Source organism: Stegostoma tigrinum, chromosome 8 (assembly GCF_030684315.1).
Source record: "Stegostoma tigrinum isolate sSteTig4 chromosome 8, sSteTig4.hap1, whole genome shotgun sequence".
NCBI classification, from domain to species: Eukaryota; Metazoa; Chordata; class Chondrichthyes; order Orectolobiformes; family Stegostomatidae; genus Stegostoma; species Stegostoma tigrinum.
This window is the reverse complement of record NC_081361.1, coordinates 39,622,857-39,637,677: the sequence shown is the minus strand read 5'-3', so window position 1 is coordinate 39,637,677 and position 14,821 is coordinate 39,622,857. Positions and strand designations below refer to the sequence as shown.

Here is a 14,821-nt window from a genome sequence, read left to right as displayed (position 1 = left end):
GTTTTGCACATGGAGAGGAAAAAGTATGGATGATCTGGGATAACCTTTCAATTTTCAATGCTCTCTAAAACATTAGGGATTAGCATAGTCAATGAGTCTATAACAGATTACAAAAACATTTTGAATTCAGCTGATAGACAGAACTCATCACCTATGTTCCTGAAGAAGTCAGAGAGAAATGTAGCAAGAATGCTGTCCATCGATAGTTCTTCCAGCATCACATCAGATCCCTTGCCATCACTACTCCTTACATTCTGTCTGTGGACATAGTATCACTCATAAACCCTTCAAGGTCTGCTCAGTGAGCCTTGCGTTTCAGAAATTTCGAATTTTGTCGCGTTTTTGACAGCAGCAATCCCTTGAACCCCTTCCCCACTTTGTAGCTGCTTCCTTTCCAACCCTCCTCGCTGCGGCCCCCATCGCTCCCTGTCCTGTAGCCACTCCTTCACTCCATCTCCCTGCCCTGCGGCTGCTCCTTCATCATATCATCCTGCCCTGTGGCCACTCCCTCACTGTATCTCACTGCCCTGCGGTCACTCCACCACCACATTTCCTTCCCATGTAGCTGCTCCAACTCCAGGCTGCATTTGCCAACTTGATTGTCTAATTTGTAACATGAGAATCTTTTACAAATAATGCAGTACCTTTCTTAAAAACCACTTTTATTACTTGATTTACAGTCTGTTCTATACTGTACTTACTGTATGGCTGTCTATGAACCACATCCACCAGTGACTTAATTCCTTGCTATTTCTAATCTCCAATGAAACAGATTCTACAGTTGTTGCTTCAAACCAAGATACTGGTCTTATCCAATATTAACTAAGCCACAAAAATATTCCCTTTCTCCATGTCCTTTGAAAAGTCCCAGTGTGGTCATTTGGACCAAACAGTCTTGTTTCCATGCCGTAAACCTCTATGACTCTAAGTCTCTGTAATGGTTCTTATATAATGCAGACTTATTTCTTTTTGTACAATCAATTCATCCACCTTGTTTTGAATGATGCATACTTTTAGATAAAAAGGGCCTTTAATTTTATCTTTTTATCATTTTATCTTACTCGGCCTGATTCACTGATGCATTTACATTCGAACTCTGTCTATCCGAGCCACACACTGCTTTCTGTAACATTGCCTTGCCTTATCCTTTCTATCTACTTTTTCTGGATGAACACAGGCCAAGAAGCATTTCAGGAGGCACAAAAGCTGACGTTTCGGGCCTAGACCCTTCATCAGAAAAGGGGGATGGGGACAGCGTTCTGAAATAAATAGGGAGACAGGGGAGGTGGATCAAAGATGGATAGAGGAGAAGATAGGTGGCGAGGATTACAAGAGAGTTGCAGTGGGAGAGAGATCCCCTGAGGTTTGTCCGGAGGCAGGAACCTAACCTGAAGAAGTTACCCTCCTCCCTCTGCAACTCTCTTGTAATCCTCTCCACCTATCTTCTCCTCTATCCATCTTCAATCCACCTCCCCCTCTCTCCCTATTTATTTCAGAACGCTGTCCCCATCCCCCTTTTCTGATGAAGGGTCTAGGCCCAAAACATCAGCTTTTGTGCTCCTGAGATGCTGGTTGGCCTACTGTGTTCATCCAGCTCCACACTTTGTTATTTCAGATTGTCCAGCATCTGCAGTTCCCATGATCTCTTTCTACTTTTTCTTACTGGGTTGAAATTTCTTTTTGAGTGTTGAGTAAATATGTCTGCTCAAATAACATTTTGGGATCAGAGTTCTTGACATCCAGAGAAAACCTCTGAAGCAAAAAGGGAACAGTAACTTAGAAAATGCAGTAATTTAGAAAGTTGTAAGGCTACTCCAATTATTCTAGGAGATTTCAATTGATCTGTACCTCAATGCTCTTTAACTGCTTTAAACTCATTACCCTACAATTTCCTTCCCTAACGTAAAAGGGACAACAAATCTCAGTTTTGAAGGCTCGACTGTTCCTCACCCCGACCACTCCACATGCCCCAACACCCTCCCACTCCCCCTCTCCCACAGCCAGCCACAGATTTTTAGGGAAGTGAATTCCAGAATTCCACTACCCTTTTTGTGAAAAATGCATCTTGATTTCACTCAAAAGAACAGCCCAGCTCAAATTTTAAAATCACGATTCTCTCAGAGAGAGAATGAAATTCTCTACCTGATCAAAACCTTGCAAAATATCTTGCTGTCAGTCTCATTCAACAGTAAATCTTTAAATCTGAATAAAATTCCTCTGAAAGATTATGTAAACTGCAATTCATTTGAGCAGCTAAAGAACCCAAGATATTTTACATGGTAGATAATACAGTAGAAGCTACTCAGTTATATGCTTGATTTGGACTTGGAGATCATTTAGCTGACATAATCACAAGTAAGAGATAATGGGAACTGCAGATGCTGGAGAATCCAAGATAACAAAGGGTGGGGCTGGATGAACACAGCAGGCCAATCAGCATCTTAGGAGCACAAAAGCTGACATTTCGGTCTAGGCCCGAAACGTCAGCTTTTGTGCTCTTAAGATGTTTGGCCTGCTGCGTTCATCCAGCCCCACCCTTTGTTATCTTATAATCACAAGTAAGATCTCCTTTGTTTTTACCTTGCAATCTCCTTCAACTGTGCATTTCTATTTACCTTCCACTTCTCTGACCCCAGTTTATGCCCTGTGCTCTATAGCTACTATTTGAGCTTTCTCGTCATGTGGACTTGTTGGGCCGAAGGGCCTATTTCCACACTGTAGAGATTCTATGATAAGTCTCAGTTGTATCCAGCCAAACTTCTGATTCACTGATGGACTTGTCTGAAGCCATCTCCTGGATGTACACAAGGAAAATCTGTGCTAACTTTCCAATTTTCCCAGATTATCACCAATTCAGAGCTGAGGAAGGGTCAGCTGACCCAAAATGTTAACATTGATTTTTCTTCACTGATGTTGCTAGACCTGCTCAGCCTTTCCAGCGACTTCTGTTTTTGTTTCAAGTTAGCAAATCAGGCCTTGTCAAACTCAACATTTTTTTTGCAATTTATCTCCACAACGTTTTTATCCATTGTTAGATTAGATTAGATTAGATTTGATTCCCTATAGTGTGGAAACATGCCCTTTAGCCCAACAGGTTCACACCACCCCTTGAAGCATCCCCCCTAATCTACATCCCCCGAACACTATGGGCTATTTAGCATGGCCGATCCACCTACCCTCCGCATCTTTGGATTGTGGGAGGAAGCCGGAACACCCGAAGGAAACCCACGCAGATACGGTGAGAATGTGCAAACTCCACACAGACAGTCACCCGAGGTTGGAATTGAACCCCGGTCCCTGGTGCTGTGAGGCTGCAGTGCTAACCACCAAGCCACCGTGCCACTCCAAAAGCCTAAATGTATGTCTATGTTCTCAAGACAATAGGCTACAGTAATCTATTGTACATCTTCTACCAATGTTCTTTTAGATAGCATCCTCCAAGTGCATGCTGCCAGGCAAAATATTCCGAGAAAATTTTTTAATCCCATTGCAAAGGGATGCCACAGCCACATATTCACTATCTAGATCTTAACAACACAATTATCAATGAGCTTTTCAGTATAAAATTGAACATCTTCCGAAATAAAAACCAAAATAACGGCAGATGCTATAAATCAGGAACAAAAACAAAGTTGCTGGAAAAGCTCAGCAGGTCTGGCAGCATCTGTGGAGGAGAAAACAGAGTTAACGTTTTGGGTCTCGTGGCCCTTCCTCAGACCCTTCTTCTGAGGAAGAGTTACCGGACCCAAAACGTTAACTCTGTTTTCTCTTCCACAGATGCTGCTAGACCTGCTGAGCTTTTCTGGCAACTTTGTTCTTGAACATCTTCCTAGATGGCAAAAGTTTTAATGAAAGGTAAGAGCATTTTCCAATCTAATGTAAAATGGAAACATTTCATTCGCTTAAAAATGTGCAAAAAATGTACAAAAAATGTAAAAACATACAAATGTACCTGTAGCATTGCAGGTTTCTGGACTAAATGGCAGCACCTTCACATACTTATCATTTGATCCAGTAGCCAATAGTTGTCCACAATGGCTCCAAGCCACACAGTAGATTGATCCCTTGTGATGTTTGTTCCTTTTAAACTTTACTACAGGTTGCTTAGCTAAACTGTATGCACTAGAGATAAGTCATGGCAGTGGTAGGGAAGTTTGGGATAAAAAGGAAGGAAAGGTGGAATAGAAAGGAAAATCAGGTCATCAATGAGTAATAAATATTAGTAAATCTTCAAAATTTTAAAAATGTCCTGAGTACTTCATTTTTACAGTATATCAATTATATTTTATCACATCAATAGATTTGAGGCTAGAAATTGTGTCATTCTGAAATGAAGTCAGCTAATGAGCAAGCTGTTTGACAAAAAGTAAGACTTACATTTAAGATTAAGAAAATCATTCATCTCAATGGCTTTTCTATATAATAATGATTCACTACTTTGGTCTTTAATATTATGACTTGTACTTTAAATAATGTGTTCCTTATTTAAATTTTTTTCAAGTGAATTTTGGCTTGAATGCAAGTTGCGAATATCTCTGAAATGGCTGGATTCCCTCAGCTAATCAATGCCATGAGATAGTATTTAGGTGGGCATTCATAGAAAGTTGCATTTACTGACACATCTCTCAATAAAGTACTGCTGGGGAACCTAGGCTCAGGTACCTGTGCAGCAAGTCTTAAGCCACTTTGAACATACTCCAAGCCTTTTGATACTCAGGGATACTTCATCACTGTAGAAACCTCATGGAGAAGCAGACAAATCTCAAAAATGTTCATATTAGCAAGAATGCTTAACATTATAACCCAAAAATTGCTCCAAGAATGTGGTTACTAAGTATCTATAAGATATGGTACAAAGGAATGGGTTATATGTTATTACTCCTACAAAATGGTTCAAAATTCAATGTGAACTGAAAGGGTAAAAATTGGTTGTACGAATGTAAAATTCCCATGTAAGTTCATTTCCTATGAGAGTCTGAAACTTTGAAACAGGCTAGGCTAGGATATGGAGGCTCGTGACCTACGCCTACGTGACTTGTTGCAGCTAGGAGCAACTGCCTGATGAATGCTCTTGGTAACTTACATGGCAACAAGATGGCTCCTTGATGCAAGTTAGCACAACGAAATGGCTTCTGGGCTGCGAACTGTAAATTCTGCTAGAGCTGCATAAATAACTAACCCTCAGACTCTTGCAAAGAAAGATTAGCAGACAATGCACCCTTTAGAATACAGAGGTAACTCGATAAGATAATGCAGTACTAATCGTTCTGACTGACCTTCGGGTGCAAATGTGGCGGCACTACGTGGCAAGATAAAAGTAACCTCAGCATTGTGACATAAGTTGTTTACCAGTTCATATCGTTGGAATAAGTAACTGTCAATGAAGCAATATCATGTATTGATTGGTAATTGTTTTAATGTACTATGCGATCACACCAGGTACCCTGCTTTAAGAAAAGTACAAAAACATCTTTGTATTAAGTTGTGTGTGCAGCTCCTCCAAGAAATACGGAAGTGCTCAACTTCTGTGTTTCCGGATGATCTGTACCCGGCTGTATGAAGAAATAAAGAGTAAAACCTTAAACAGCCAGACCGATTGCAAATGCTCATTGACCGAGCGCGAAATCGAGAGACCCCACCGGGGGTCAAGATTTTCATCTGCAGCCTGAATTTAGTTCCTATAGTTAAAAATTTATCTTAAATCAGCACTAACCAGCAACGGGATTCTGAAATTGAGAATCTGGAATGGAAAATAGAATAAAGATCGTACCCTTTCAACAGGGGATGTTCTTCAGCACTAAGGAATGCATGTGACTCTCTCAAGTTTATTTTAACCAATATATCCCTGGATCTTTATGCAGAAAGGGCACTGAAAATGGCTGAAACTCCTGTTTTCTTGCAGCAAATGAGCAGATGATTTTCTCCCAGAACACAACTTAACGAAGTCAACTAACTAGTTGCTAGAACATTCCAAGGCGAAGCTGGAAATGAGTCATCTATGAACCTCTCAGTCCTTGTTATGGAACACAACCACTGTGTTCAAAGTTGTATCCCACCTCCCTGTGACAAAAGTTGAAAAATGAGGATCCTGCAGATGGAAGCGCCTTCAATGCAGTCAGGCATCTGAGCATGTTTTTCTAAACACTCAGCAAACCATATTCCATAGCCTCTTCAGAGACCAGAAAACATCTTTGAGATAAATAGACTTAAAATAAAACGCTCAACAAAAGGGACTTACACTTACATAGAGTTTTATCAGGGTAGGCATTGTCATGATAAAAAAAACACACCACATAATTTACAAACAACTAGGTCCCCTAAACAGCAGATTAAATGACCAGTTAATTGGTTTTTCATTGCTATGTTTGTAGGAGCAATGTTGGACACCAGATCTTGAACATCTGCTGTAACAATTTAACTTGGAAGGCAAGTACAAAGCACTGTTAAAGTACCCCAATATCAAGAGCAATGCAACCAACTCAGATTGACAAGAGTTTTCTGGGGCCAACTGATAGGAATTCCAACGTAAAATGCATCTTCAGAATTTCATTAATACATTATCTGCCCAATGAGCTGAAAGTGCTCTGAGGTCATGTAGACTCCACGCAGAATCCACACACTTGCCCCCTCCTTCTAGCAGAAAAGCCACTTGACAAACAGTCAGATCAGATGCCAATTGTTTGTTATATTGACAGTTACATTCTTAATAGATTAGATTAGATTAGATTCCCTACAGTGTGGAAACAGACCCTTTGGCCCAACAAGTCCACACCGTCCCTTGAAGTATCCCACCCAGACCCATCCCCCTATAACCCACACACCCCGAACACTATGGGCAATTTAGCATGGCTGATCCACTAACAATTTCAGATATTAGTTTGTTCAAAAAGAAAATTACCTTGGGTCAATACTTTCTGGGTACGCACACACCCGTAAAGTTTTAGTATTTGAACCAACAGCATACAGAGTCCCACTTGGATGGAATGATACCGCTCTTATAGCTTGAGTGTCTTCGAGGGTATTAATGGCAATGAATTGTTTTCTGGTTCCATCATCCTGTGAGCATTTAAAACAGCAATTAATTAAGTCTTCTGAACTTCCAGAATAAACAGACGTCCTGCAAATATTCTTATATATATATGGAATCAGCAATACTGAAAACACAATTTGCTTAATGATGCAAAAAATCTCATCACATTATATGTATCATATGTCTGGACTTATATAATTCAAGTTTTTCTGGGTTAATCAGATGTCTGAAATGTGTAGAAGTCACTCAGTGTCTGAGATATTCAAAAATAGACTGTCTTCTGTGACATAAAGGCCATTCTCTCCCGACATAACGGTGTCCTTATGCAAGTTCAGAAACCTCAGGTGTTGACAATAGAAAGAAACAAAGGTGTACAAATTTCATCACCTAAAGCAATAGAGTTCAATGGTATGGTAGATTGGTAAACGTCTAACTGTTTGTATAGCCAGGTTAACCATTTCACATAGGATTTTCAGGGTCATAAAGCAGGAAGAATTCTAATTCCCAGTAACAGTCCAATTGTAAGAATCACAACTGATATCAATTAAAGTGGTGGGTGAATCATCAGAGTTGTAGCCAATCTGACATCTGCCTCGCTTTCTGTTCCAATAAGGGTCTATATCAGCTTGAGGAACAGCACCTCATCTTTCAATCAGGCTAATAAACAGTTCAATGATTTTGAATCTTAATCTGGTCATTTCTACTGGGATGACAGGTGTTAGAAATGATTCAGTATTTTCTATCTATAGTCCCTAAAACGCTGTTGTGCTACAGTGATATTGTCTTCTTGTCTAAGCCAGCAGGTCTGGATTTCAAGTCCAACCTATTCCAGAGGTGTGTCATAACTTCTCTAAATTAGAAAATGCATTTACCTACAGTCCCTAAGGGCTGTTGTGGCATGGAGGTTGTATCCCTACCTCTAGACTAGGATACCAGGATTCAGGACCTATCTGCTCCACAAGTGTGTACTAATATCCCTGAACTAATTGATTAAAAGATTATCTACAGTCCCTAAGGACTCTGTGGCACAGGGGTAGTGTCCCTACCTCTGAACTAGGAAGCTCGTGTTCAGGTCTCACCTGTTCCAGAGGTGTCATCTCTAAACAGGTCAATTAAAAAATATCTATCCACAGTCCCTACACCTAGTTCAGAATGTACAGGTCCAAGTGCTACCTACCCCATACTCTTGAGTAAAGATATCTACTATAAAATATAGAAATGTGAGAAAACAAGAGTGAAGTGAAATATTTGAGAAAAATAACACGTTCTTGCTTGGCTGAAGAAGTTCAGTTGGGAGACTGTTAGACTGAAAAGCCTATGATCTCTTATTCAATCCTGGGTTTTGGGATTCTTGCGGTGCAGTGGTAGTGCCCCTACCTCGGAACATGAACTTCAGTTCGCGTTCCACTTGCTGTTGAGGTGTGCCATAACGCATCTGAACAGACTGATAAAAAATAGCTACTGACATCTCCTCTTGACTTCTCCAGATTTTTGTCCTATTCTCAATTAATCTCTCTCGTGTTTCATCCCATCACAGATTTCCCATTTTGAGTTTAACCTCCCTCTGTAGTTGCTTTAAATCAATTATGTCTTGCACCCTTTTCAGTTTTAACAAAATTGGAGATGTTTCATGCATTCATGAGATATGGGCATTGCTGGCTAGGTTAAAATCTAATGCTCATCCTTAATTACCCTGGGGAAAGTGGCCGTGAGCTACCTTTTTGATTTGCTGCAGCCCTTAAAGTGCTGTTCAAAAGTGAATTCCAGGATTCTGACCCATTAGTGTAGAAGAAACAACAATTTTACTTCTTTGTCAGGATGGTGTTTGCTTTGGAGGGGAACTTGTAGGCAGCGTTGTTCCCATGTACCTGCAGTCTTCGACCTTCTTTCAGGTGTTAGAGGTCATAGGCTGAGAAGGCGCGGTTGGAGGAACTAGAGAGTCACTGCAGTACAACCTGTAAATTGTACACACTGCTAACACTGTGCATCAGTGGTGAAGGGAGTGCATGTTGAGGATGGTGAATGTAGTTCCAAAAAAGTGAGCTGCTTCGTCCTGAATGGTGTCAAGCTGTGTTATTGGAGCCACACTCATCCAGACATGTGGAGAGTTTACCAACACGTTCATGAATTGGTCTGACAGTTGATGTACAGGCATTGGAGAGACTGCAACTATCAGAATTCCTAGCCTCTAATCTGCTATTATAATCGCAGCATTTGTGACTTTAGTTCAGTTTCTGTTCAATAGTAGCATCCAGGATAGTAACGCCATTGAATATTAAATGTTATGCTTTTTTTGTTTGGCGTGGTCATTGCCTGGCACAAATGTTACTTGCCATCTATCAGCCAAGCCTGGATATTGTCATATTGCATCTGAACACTAAGTGCTTCTATATCGGAGGTGTTGCAAATGGTGTTCAATACTATGCAATCATCAGCAAATATCTCTAATTCTGGTTTTTGGATGAAGGGAAGGTCATTAATGGAACACCTGAAGATGATTCAGCGCAGGATACTACCTAACAAACTCCTCCAGTGATGTCTTGGCCCTGAGATGATTGACCTGCAACAACCACAACCATTTGCCTTTGTGCTATGTATCTTCTGTATCTATGACTCCAACCAACAGACAGCTTTCCCCCAGTTCCCTTGACCGCAATTTTGCTAGTGTTCCTTGATGTGATGTTTAATCAATGCCTTGATGTGATCTCTGGAATTCAGCTTTTTTTGATCATGTTAGGACCATGACTGTAATGAGTTCAGCAGTCGAGTGGCCCTGGCAAAACTCAAGGTGGGTCTCAATTAGGAGATTACTCTACTGCAAGTGCTATTGATTGTAATGCACCCCTGCCATCACTTTACTCAGTCATTTGTGAAGACTGGTGGGGGTTAACTGTTTTTTTTAAACCGCAAATGCTGAGTATTTCCAGACTTTTCTGATTTTGATGTCAGACTTCCAGCATCTAAAGTATTTTCCTTTTTGTAAGAAATTTTAAAATTAAGGTAACAATGGACTGGGAGTCAATTTTAGCTAGTGAAGTGAGTTGCTAGTAGACTTCCATGTATTAGATCAACAATCGCAGGGTTTTTGATGATCACAATTTATGTGGGGTGAAAAGCTGGAGGCCAGCCAACAATGCATCTGATAGTCAAGGCTACAATAATAAAAGACATAGATTAGGGTTTAAGCAGCAGATGGGTTGAAAGAGTGATGTAGTTACCAAGTTGGAAGTGGAAAGCCTTAATGTTATCATTAAGATGTGGTTATAGTTCATCTCAAAGTCAAATATGAAATCAAGCTTGCGAACTCTCTTTTTCAATCTCTGATAGTTGTCAGGGACAGAGCTGGAATTGGTGGCTGGTGGCTGATGGCTCTGTTCTTGGTACAGCAGAATCAGAGATTGGCAGACAGAACTACGAACAGAACGATGGGCTGGCTAACTTATAAAGAGAAGGTAGTTTGGATACTAATGACGCAAATTCCAAAGCAGGGTAAAGCTTCGGCAAGTCAAAGCAGAGTTCTTTGAGATAATGATGATAAAGGTACACATTAGGTTGGTAATAAAAGCACGAATCAGGCTGAACATCAAAATGATCAGAGGGAAAGTGCACACTGAAATAAGCAAGGAGGAGAATATGATCAGAAACAGCCATCATAAAAGGCAATCTGAACAGTTTCTACAGAATGACAAATAGTAAAAAGGCAATAGGCAGTAGGATAGAAATGATTAGGGACTAAAACAGGAAACTAGCTATGGAGACAGAGAGCATGGCTCAAATATTATTGGAGAGATTTAAACAGTGAACCCAAGAAAGACTTAGCAACAGGTAATACATAAGCAGACTAACAACCAATATTAAAAACTCAAGTCAAATTCCACTGAAAACCTTTATCTAGACATTTATAAAGGGATCTGCAACATTAAAATAGAGCTAGCCGACAAATGCCCTGTTTTGCCTGTGGCAGCACTCTTCTCTATAAGTTCCCTATCAAACTGTTGAAACTATTTTTAATTTTTCTTGTAAAGACAGCATATTTAAATAAGCAAAAGCTGCTTTAAAACCAGTGTTTGAAAGGGTGATGTATGTTTGGAAAGCAAGTAGCCAAAAAGTGAGTTCCAGGATTCTGACCCATTAACATAGAAGAAACCCACTACAGACGAGTAACTAATTTGAACAAGTTTGAGGTGCAGATAATGTGCAGCCAAGGGTATACAGATGCAGCTTCTTTCTGGCAACATGAAGTTGACTGATAACTGATCACTAGTACATAGACCAATGACGGAGACCCTTCTGTCTAGAAGCAGTTGTGTGACTGATTCTTGGGGAACTGTGCAGCTTTGAGCTATAAACAATGTTATGGAAAGAGGGAAGTGTTCAGTTCTTCTCCAGCTTGAGAGCAGCGTCTCTGTTCTCTGCAGATAAAATTTTAAACCTGAAGGAAATGAGTTTACCTTTCTTGCAACAATTGTTGTAAACTGTGACTTTTAACTGAAAAGTCTGAGATGCATTATAAGTGAGCCAGACACCTTATGCCTTTTACCAATCAGTGCAAACATCCAGAGAAAGATACGTAAAGCAATATGCTGGCCAGCAGAAATGTCATAAAGGATTACAGAGTCATATAGCACGGATACAGACCCTTTGGTCCAACTTGTTCATGCCAATCAAGTTTCCCAAACTAAACTAGTACCACTTGTCTGCATTTGCCCATATCCCTCTAAACCCTTCCTATTCATGTACCTGTCCAAATGTCTTTTATATGTTGTATCTGTTTCTGCATCTACCACTTCCACTGGCAGTTTAAACAACAGAACCCGGAACAAAGATCATTGAGTTCTCGTTCAAATTTTTCTCCCCTGCCCAATAACCTATTTTCACCATCTGTCTTGCACACATAAGCAAGGAGGATTTTATAAGGAGATTTGAGTTTTAATTTGTCATCTTATAGGCTGACAGTTTATAACTGTTTACCTAAAGCTAGAATCTAACTCCTTGTAATATAAAGTAATTTTTGTTCAGTACTGAAGCCTCATCCATGCTTTCTATCAACCTATGTCTGAAGGTCAGATAAATTGGTGAACTTTGTGTACTTCCTAAAAACTTCTATGGCAATTCTGGGAATAGTGGGTTTTATTTCCAGCACACTACCATAGTGAGTTATGAAACAGTAATTGTTTAGTCCTACATCATAATCATTCCTTCTCCACAGTAACTTGCATGGTAATAGCTATCTGCTGAAATATTTTGAAATTACATTTACTTGGTGGAGAAACCTTCATAGCTTGCCAATTTGAACTGGCCATTACGTGCTCCAGACACTGCAGACTCAACATGTTAGTCGTTGTGCTTTGAAAAGCTTCTAGGTTGGTTGTCTTGACTACTATGTGAGAGCATGCCAGCACTGCATTATCAGCTTACATATCTATTCACTGCTGATGTATTAATTAACTGTAACCAAAAGCTTAAAAAAAAAGAAAGGCTGACACCTGAGATAATAAGGTGTAGAGCTGGATGAAAACAGCAGGCCAAGCAGCATCAGAAGAGCAGGAAGGCTGACGTTTCGCGCCTACACCTTTCTTCAGAAATTTTTGAAAGGGTCCAGGCCTGAAACATTAGCCTTCCTGCTCCTCTGATGCTGCTTGGCCTGCTGTGTTCATCCAGATCTACACCTTATTATCTCAGATTCTCCAGCATCTGCAATTCCTACTATCTCCAAGGCTGACACCTGATTGGGTTATACACATTTAATTAGGTCAGATTCAGTGTGACAGTCATTTTTTTGTTTAAAAACAACATATAATTAGAAAAGGCAACACATCTACAGCACAAAAAGAAACAATTTCTGAAAGAACTGAAAAAACACAATTAGTAAACCATGGTCGTTAGTAAATTTCTTCTTAGCTTTAAGAAAATTGGATTACCAGACAAAAGTTTTCATAAATTCTCTCTCCTCTACAGGTACTAAAAAGACTTTTCACAGGAAGATTAGGTTGGAATTTATTACATTCTTAATTGTGCTCAAGAAGGTGATGATGAGCGACCTTCTTGAATCATTGCAGTCCATACGGCTTGCGGAAGGACCAACCTATAGTGCCATTGGTGACTTTCAGAACTTTGTCAGAGCAACAATGAGAGAATGGAGATGCAGGCCCCAGTTAGGGTGCTATCTGGCTTGTAGGGGAACTTGCAAGTGATGGCGTTCCCATGGATTTACTGCCCTGTACTTCTACATAACAAAGATTGCATGATTGGATGACATTGTCAAAGGAGTCTTGGTGTGTTGCTGCAGCACAACTTTTGGAATGCATGCACTACTGCCACAGTGCATTGGTGGTGGAGGGAGTTTAGCATTAAAGGCGATATATGGGGTGCCAATCCATCGGGCTGAACTGTGTTCAATGTCTCCAATGTCATTGGAGTTGCATGCATTGAGGCAAGTAGAAAACTTCCTATCATATTCTTGACTTGTGCCTTATAGATGATGACCGGCTTTTGAGAGTTAGGAGAGGAGTTGCTTGCTGCAGAAATCACAACAGAAATTGAAGTAGATAAGCTATCTAATTACTGTGGATACAGGAGCTGGTATATGGAATGGAATTCCTCAGTATGTTGATACTAAGGTTCAATTATTATAATGCCATTATATGTCCAAGGGGTATGGTGAAGTTCTCACATTTTTTTTACATAAAAATAAACAAACAAAAAAAAAAGACTGAAGTCACACTCAAAAGATTTTTTAAAAATACCTTCAATAACAGTTCCCTTGTATGAGAATCTTTGTCAACTTATTATGTATAACATGCACCAATAAATTCTAACATTACTTAAGTTTAAGTAGTGTACCTCTTCATCCCTTGTCCCATTTCCACTGACCAAAGCATCTTCCAATATTGGAGAGCTTATTGCAGGATCTTTGGAAGATGAAGAATCTGCACTACATTAAAATAAAATTAAAAGCTTTAGTTAACTATATAGTGTTTGTTAAAAGCTTAGGACAGTGTATAGTTTAAAACAGCACCATAGCACAATTAACTGGAAGGATAACTGTCAAATACTTAACAGCAGCAAATTTACTGCAATTACATGTCAAATCATCTTATTTGGATTGCATTTTAGAACTCTCTTTACTAGTAATTATTCTTTTTCAGAGCCGTGGAAGCATTTAACCCCATGAAGTTACTACTGAATTAGTTTTGTCAGCATCTCAGTAGTGGCTAAGGGAAAGTAAATTATTATGCATTGATTTGCGATGTGCTAAAACTGTTCAGCTTTCAGCATTCAGAAAGGCTGGACCAGTGAATAACAGATTAAATAGAGGAAGTATTTGGTTCAAAAGGATATTGTAAATGGAAATGTTTCATTGTGTTTTAAGTCAAAACTATGAAACTTTTTGTTACGCAATTTCCAGTCTTTCATTGATATTGTTGCTGAAATATATACATCTTACTTACTTCTGCATGTTAAAGAATGAAGACCCATCAGAATAAGGGAATGTGTTCCCGGTCCTTGTTTTACACGGAGTACTTGTGCACTGGCTTGAAACATCAGATACACCTGAACGCTGATTAACTTCAGGTGTTAAAAAATTAGTGGCTGAAGAGCCATTTTGTGCATTTAATTGGTTTCCATTACATTGTTGGCTTGGAGACTGTGCCTCAGTGCTAAGATTATCCATTCCTAGATTTAATTCTTCTAGCTTTTGCATTGATCTGTTTAAAAATAAAACAGAAATTAAATTGACCATCAACTTTAAAAAGTCTTATTATAGCATTTTACTTCAGAGATTCATGC

General features: G+C 39.6%; 1 protein-coding gene across 8 annotated transcripts in view; it reads right to left on the bottom strand.

Moving 5' to 3' along the window:
• The window catches only part of wdr47a (WD repeat domain 47a), a 76,581-nt gene that overhangs the window by 17,371 nt on the left and 44,389 nt on the right, over positions 1–14,821 (bottom strand). For all 8 annotated transcript variants that reach the window (XM_048538640.2, XM_059647801.1, XM_048538638.2 and 5 more), the window contains 4 exons: positions 14,482–14,739; positions 13,874–13,964; positions 6,899–7,056; positions 3,953–4,122 (listed from right to left, as the gene is read on the bottom strand). In XM_048538640.2, the coding sequence (XP_048394597.1) occupies positions 3,953–4,122; positions 6,899–7,056; positions 13,874–13,964; positions 14,482–14,739 (677 nt within the window). The remainder of the gene's footprint in view (positions 1–3,952; positions 4,123–6,898; positions 7,057–13,873; positions 13,965–14,481; positions 14,740–14,821) is intronic.